This window comes from Papaver somniferum, chromosome 1 (assembly GCF_003573695.1).
Source record: "Papaver somniferum cultivar HN1 chromosome 1, ASM357369v1, whole genome shotgun sequence".
In the NCBI taxonomy this organism is placed as follows: domain Eukaryota; kingdom Viridiplantae; phylum Streptophyta; class Magnoliopsida; order Ranunculales; family Papaveraceae; genus Papaver; species Papaver somniferum.
Window position 1 is genome coordinate 91,040,226 of NC_039358.1, and position 6,659 is coordinate 91,046,884.

The 6,659-nt window shown below is 35.7% G+C and overlaps 1 protein-coding gene across 1 annotated transcript; it reads left to right on the forward strand.

Moving 5' to 3' along the window:
- Positions 1-89: 89 nt before the first annotated feature.
- Positions 90-2,479, forward strand: LOC113294358. Its single transcript, XM_026542750.1, has 3 exons — positions 90-373; positions 515-826; positions 1,454-2,479. Exons 1-3 carry the CDS (start codon positions 173-175, stop codon positions 2,201-2,203), a joined length of 1,263 nt encoding a protein of 420 aa, XP_026398535.1. The 5' UTR covers positions 90-172; the 3' UTR covers positions 2,204-2,479.
- The last annotated feature ends 4,180 nt before the right edge of the window (positions 2,480-6,659 follow it).

The following is a 6,659-nucleotide window of genomic DNA, read 5'->3' on the forward strand; positions in this document are numbered from 1 at the left end:
TAAAACAAAATAGGGGTAATTATGTAAATTAGTTCTCGTGAAAAAAATTGGTCGGTGTTATTAGATTCCGTTTTTTTTATATTCCTCTCTATCTGATTTGATTTGATACAACAATGAATCCGAAAAGAAACCGAAAACTAGAAGCTGAATTGATGTTTTAACAAATCAGGAAATGGTCGCTATTCATAATCGATTCTTCGCCATTTTTCTTCTCACATCATTATTACAAACCCTAATTTCATATACAGTCACAACAGAAGCAGCAGTATTTAATATTTCTAATTTACTTAATCATCCTCTTAACCGCCGTTTGCATCAAGATCTTCCTCCTCAACCTCCTCCTTCTCAATCTTCTCCTTCTCATTTCTTAAAGGTATGTATAGATTATTCAATCATGATTAATACATTAAATGATTGATATTCATAAATTTCTGAATTAGAATGTTAATTAAATTAGGGAAAACCCTTAATTAGTTGAAACTGATTATTTTTAATTTTTATTTTGAATTATTAGGATGTTTTGAAGGTGATATCTGCAAGACAGAATTGGACATCCGAGAAAATCAGGGTTTTCGATGTTGATATGAAAAATGTGAAAGTTGGGAGTTTGCGGAGATTTGAGTTTAGAGTACAGTTTGCAAAGAGTGATTTGGAGTTTAAATTTGCAGATGAAGTGAATTCATGGGAAAAACTGAGGAAAAAGGGGGGATTTCGTTCTTCGGTTCTTCGGGCTAGTTCAAAAACTGTGTTAAACAAATTTGAATTAGAGGGTCCATTTGAATTACATGTGGAGGATGGGGATGACCAACTGTCGCTACTGTTGCCGGTATGTTAGTGGACATCAATTGGGGTTTTATTTTATTTTGCTGTTAATTTGTTCTGCTGTGTTGAGATAATAGACTGCATTTCGTACTGTAATTTGTTAAGTTACTTTAAGAATTGGAGAACCCAAGTTAACAAAGCATTTGGGATTCAATGATAGTAACATAGCTAGTTTGAGATTTTATTTCCCGTAGTCAGCAGACCATTTGAGTGAATGCTCACATTATGCATTATGGATTTCGTAGTCCTCAATATCTGAGATGTAGTTGCTTTGAGAAGAATGTCAACAAATGAGAAGTGACCTAGATGCAGTTTTTACTCTTAAGACAATATTTCCTTTAATGTAGCTTTGGTGTGTCACAGTTAGCAACCACCTTCTAATGTACCAGTCTGTGTTTTATTTTATATAGGTTACAACTTTCTTCATAATTCAATTATAAACCATGTTCTGTAATTAAGGCTGTTAATTTGTTTTGTATATTCTTCTAGTGGACTACTCCCTAACAACGGCTTAGGATCCTGATTGCTTGTTTTATGTATTTAGACGTATGATATTGATAAGCATATCCTATTTTCCCAGGGTATTTGATTAGTGTTAGTTATGTCTGATACATTGAACCCTCGTTTGCAGTTGAATACCACACACACAGGTTTAAAACGAGTGCTTGTCGGTGAAGGCATCACTGTAAAAGTAAAAGGGGCTCGAGAGATTTCCTTGTTTCATGCATCATATTTTGGCTTAGGGGTAAATAGAAGTTCAGAAGTTAAGGAAGGCAGAGGACAGTTTTGGCCTTTGAAGCCTTCTTTGTGTATGCCATTACCTCCTATACGAATTTCAGGATCTGCAACTCTATTTGCGTACAGAACTCGTAACAGAGATGCTCACGTGGAAACTGCATTCTTGTCCAAGGATATGATTGAATTGATACCAGAAAAATGTTACACTAGACATTTACAGAAAAAGGGCGCATGCCCTTTTGACTCCTTAACTTCAAGGTTGGCTTCACTAGAGAGACTCATGAAAGGATTGCTAGGCGACAGAATCAAACAAAAAGGGTTGTCAAGTGTTCTTAAAGCTAAGATTTCTGCATCAACTGTTATTAGGTTCCAATTGGAGCTGGAAAAAGATGTTAACTACAGCGACACATCTAGGCATACGTTAGCAGAATGGAGAACGAAGCCGAAAGTGGAACGGCTTTCCTTTGAGGTAGTGGCCAGAGTAGATGCAGAAAAGTTGAAGCCTATGGTGGTGAAGAAGCTCCGACCTTTCATCGCTGCTGAATCAGCGGCCTGGAGTATTCTGATGTCTAATATTTCCTTTACGAAATTCCCATCTGTATTAGTCCCCCCCGAAGCTCTAACATTGGACGTGAAGTGGTAAACACGGAAAGAAATGCTTTGTATATTACTACTATTATCTCTTGAATGTATAATTTTGAAGAATTTACAGGTAAGTTCATTTAGAGGCGTTGTGTTTGGATTTTGTTTTGATTTATTCTTTTGTGTTGGACACCTCTTCTCTCTTTTTTTACAATACACAGACAATGAGAAGGCTTTCAGCAAAAGTGAAGAAGAAAAGATGTATAGTTTGTAAAATAAGATTCTCTTAAAATTGTAATGATTTGATCATCTCCCCTGTGGATAAAATCTTTAGGTATATTCTGACGTCTGATGACCATATCTGAATGAATAGAATGAAAATTTTATATAACTATCATTGGTGGGAATTAAGAACAATGGATTCTCTGAAATAGGATTGTTATTGAGAGTCAATTACGTGCTCTTTTATACAAATTAGTACAACTACCTGAACACCTGTACATTTGTAATTGTTATTTTTATCTAAACCAAATATTAGAAAAGGCAGAATTGCCGCAAATTATATTGATTAAATTGAATTAGCTCAGGATACGGATTAATTCTCAAAATTAAAATAGTTTAGTCAAAATGTTATTACCAGGCTAAGTCACCCCAGCTAGCTACTTTGTGGAAGATTGGTGTTGAATGCAAAGAGAAGAAATAATAGAAGTTGCAATTGTAGATTGATGATTCCGTGGGGTCTGATCAATTTAGCTATCCTAGCCTTGTATATAAAAGGCGCCTCAGAGCGTCCACAATGGTACGATCATAACCAAAGATCAAAGACCAAAACAAACGATCAAATTTGAGAGTAGTTTGGAGTGTGACGTTAAGGCAGTGGAGTATATTTAGTCGAGCGGATGTATAATCTACGCTTGCATGTGGAGCGTTCATATAATTTTCGTCCCGAAGAGGCGTAGATATAGTTTACGCTGGTTGTGGGGCGTTGGTAAAGAATACGCTCGTTGTGGGGCGTACATATAGTTAACGCTCGGAGAAGGGACGTAGGTATAATCTACGCCTGGTGTGGCGGACGGGTAAATCAACGCCTCATTCAGGCGTACGTATAATCAACGCCTCCTACAGGCGTACGTATAATCAACGCCTCACTCAGGCGGACGTATAATCAACGCCTCACACTGGCGACGTATAATCAACGCCTCATTCAGGCGGACCTATAATAAACGCCTCATTCAGGCGAACGTATAATCAACGCCCCTTGTCAGGCGTACGTATAGTGTTCGACTTGTATTAACACACGTATCGAGCACGTGTGGACAAAGAGAAACCACCACGTATCCACGTATAGCATACGTGTTCACTTGGTCTTTACCCTAATCTTCTCCGTCTTCTTCTTTTCTTTTCTTTTCTTCTTTTCTTTTCTACCTCCTCTTTGTTTCTACCGCCCACAAACACAACACATCACAGTAACTAGCAGGAAAAGAGAAAAAAAAAACGAGATACTTGATGAATCCCGGTTAGAAAAGAGGTATGTTTCTTTTTTCTTAATCTCTTTTGTTTTATCCGTATTGTTGTATAATTTATTTAGGGTTTTATTTGTTAAAATTAGTTTATATAAAATTGGGTTTTAAAGAACAAATATGAATATGAAATTGATTAAATATAATTGGGTATGTGTGTTTTATGATTTTAGAGATTAATATGTATGTGAAAAAAACCATATTTGATGGTTATGTAAATTTGGTTAAAAGAAATTTTAAAATAGTTATAGAAGATCTAATTTGTGGGTGGAATAGATTTAAAATTTTTGGCTACTGTAAAAATTGGTAGTTATGTAGATTATGTGTGTTATATATGTAGAAGAGATGATTTGTACATATGTGAATATGGTTAAAAATAATTGAATTTGTATTGTTTTTTATTGAATTTTGAGGTGATTAATTTTAGTTGTTTTTTGGTTTATTTTTAATGTTCATGTGAATTAGGCTAAAAGATTTTATGAAATTTTGTCAAATATGTACAATACTTAATTTGTGGGTTATATAGATTAATATGTGTTTTTACAATTCACGTGGTTATGCCAAAAATTGTAGTTATGTACATTTTGTGTGTTACATATGTAGAAGAGCTAATTTATATATATGGAATTGATTTTTTAGTGATTTTTATGGAATCTTGAAGTGATTAAATTGGGTTGTGGAATGTTGTAATGATTTTCAAAATGCATCGGTGACGATTTAATTTGTGTTCGTAGAATTATAGATTTTGGAATTGATATAGTTTGTGTTAAGGATTTTTATAGTATTTGGAATATAAATGGTGTTGGACTAATAAAAATATGAAATGGCGCGGGTTGGTCTAATTGCATCTATCTTGTGTGTGCATAGATGTTGAACAAATTCACAGCGCGGTTCAATGGTCGCATGAAGACGAACAAGAAACAAAAATTTGTAGCCGAAGAGGATTATAACTTAATCAGTACTGGTAAAATTAAGGAGGTTGATATTCCCCGGTTAGGGAGGTTTCCTATACTGCAAGATGATAAACCGCACGCTACTATGGACATCACATTTACAGGGGAGCACAAATTGAAGTATCAACATCGTGGATCTCTTGCATCGGTAATTCATCACTATCAAACTATTTCACAACACTGTCCTAGAGCTAAATATATTATTGAAAAAGCGGGATGGCAAAATTTACTGAACATACAATGTAGCGAAACCAACCATACAATGGTTGATTATATTGCTGAGCGGTTTTGGGATACAACAAACACTTTTCACTTCCCATTTGGTGAGATGGGATTCACCCCCTAGATTGGCTCATGTTGACTGGACTGAGTATCGGTGATGGGCCTGATGTTCCTTATGATTCGGGGAAGTACCAATTTGAACATGTTCGTGAGCATATCTTTCCGGATATCCAAGATGTCACGTTCAGTCCAAAAGCACCGTCTTGGGTTTCAAATTCAATTACAATTAAATATTTAAGGTCATATTTCTTCGAAGACAAGTTGGTTGCGGCTGAAAATGATAGCACCCTTGCTCATAGAGTAGCAATTTCCTTTTTCATGTATGTTTTGGGACATTTTTTCTTTTCTAATGCAAAGACCTATATTGATGCTGGATGGTTAGCTGCTTTTGAAAATCTTGATGTAGTATCCACGTATGACTGGGGTGGTGCCGCGTTTTCGAAATTGTATGCGGCACTCCGTTTATCTGGGAGGAGACAGAAGGCACTATGTGGTCCATTCCAAGTATTAGAGGTATTCATTTAATCTAGTATATTTGTCCTTTCATTGTTTATTTTGTTGCTAAGTTATTAAATTGACTAATTATTTTGATGGATTAGTTTTGGGGGTATGAATATCTGGGTATATGTCGACCAGAAATCCCAGAGGCGAGTACAGAACAAAAATGGCCTGTATCTTCTAAATGGAATGTACCGAAGAATACAAATGATATTTTTCGTTGTAGGGATTTACTGAGTAAGCTTACTGCTGAACAAGTGACATGGCGCCCATGGGAATCATACAGAGAAGTTCTTGCATCTGATATGGGATGCACGGCTACGCGGCTATCAGACTCGAGATATGTATTTTCTTACATGGGCATTGTGAGTTAATAATTAAATTTTATTCAATAATTGTTGTTAAATGCCAAGTACCTTATTTTTAATGGTTTTGTTTCTATATAACATACTTACTAAATTCTTATTCCCTTTCTAACTGTACAACACAACATGTATCTTGGTGAAAGGTGTTGGAGGCAAAACCATTGTACTTTCGCTGTTCCTATAAGACTACACATAGTTATAGGGGATATTGGCAATATTCACGACAAGATTTTAATCAACAATTTCACGATTTTACATTAAAACAAACGAAGGAGAGGATGGACGTTATTTTTTCGAAAGAAGCAGAAATACAAAGGCTAAATAATGCGAACGCTGATTTGCAGCAACAACTATCTCTTTTCCGTATGCCGCACACTGTCCAACCTCCCCTTGGATACGGTTCCTTTTCCCAAACAATGCCACCACAAGTTTGGAGTGCTATGAATCTAGGATCACCTTCAACAATGTCCTCAGTCAATACCACTCCGAGAACGCACATTCCTTTTATGGCACCAAGATCGTCGACTTCGGATACTGATAATAAGAATGGTTAATTTTTTATGACTATTTAGATGACCTGTCTTTGGTGTTATCTTTTCTTATCTTTTTGTGTAGTCATACTAGACCTACTGATAGTTAGATGCTTATCTATTCTTTCAGCGACTAGTCATTTCAAGTCTACTCTGTTTGATGTCATTTTAGTAGTCCTCTGAAGTTTGAGCGAGTAGTCAGTGTGTATAGGATTTTCACCGTCCATTCTTATTGTATAGTCATATCAGGTCACTGACAAACACTTTATCTTTTTTGGAAAACACTTTATCTTTTTTGGAAATCAGTACCTCTCTTCTGTTGTCACTTTAATGCTCTTGAAAATGGGTTATAAATTAAAGACCTGATCA

Coding starts and splice junctions, on each gene's coding strand:
- LOC113294358 (XM_026542750.1), top strand. CDS start 173: ATGGTCGCTATTCATAATCGATTCTTCGCCATTTTTCTTCTCACATCA. Junction 374..514: donor CTCCTTCTCATTTCTTAAAG/GTATGTATAGAT, acceptor TTGAATTATTAG/GATGTTTTGAAGGTGATATC. Junction 827..1,453: donor AACTGTCGCTACTGTTGCCG/GTATGTTAGTGG, acceptor CCTCGTTTGCAG/TTGAATACCACACACACAGG.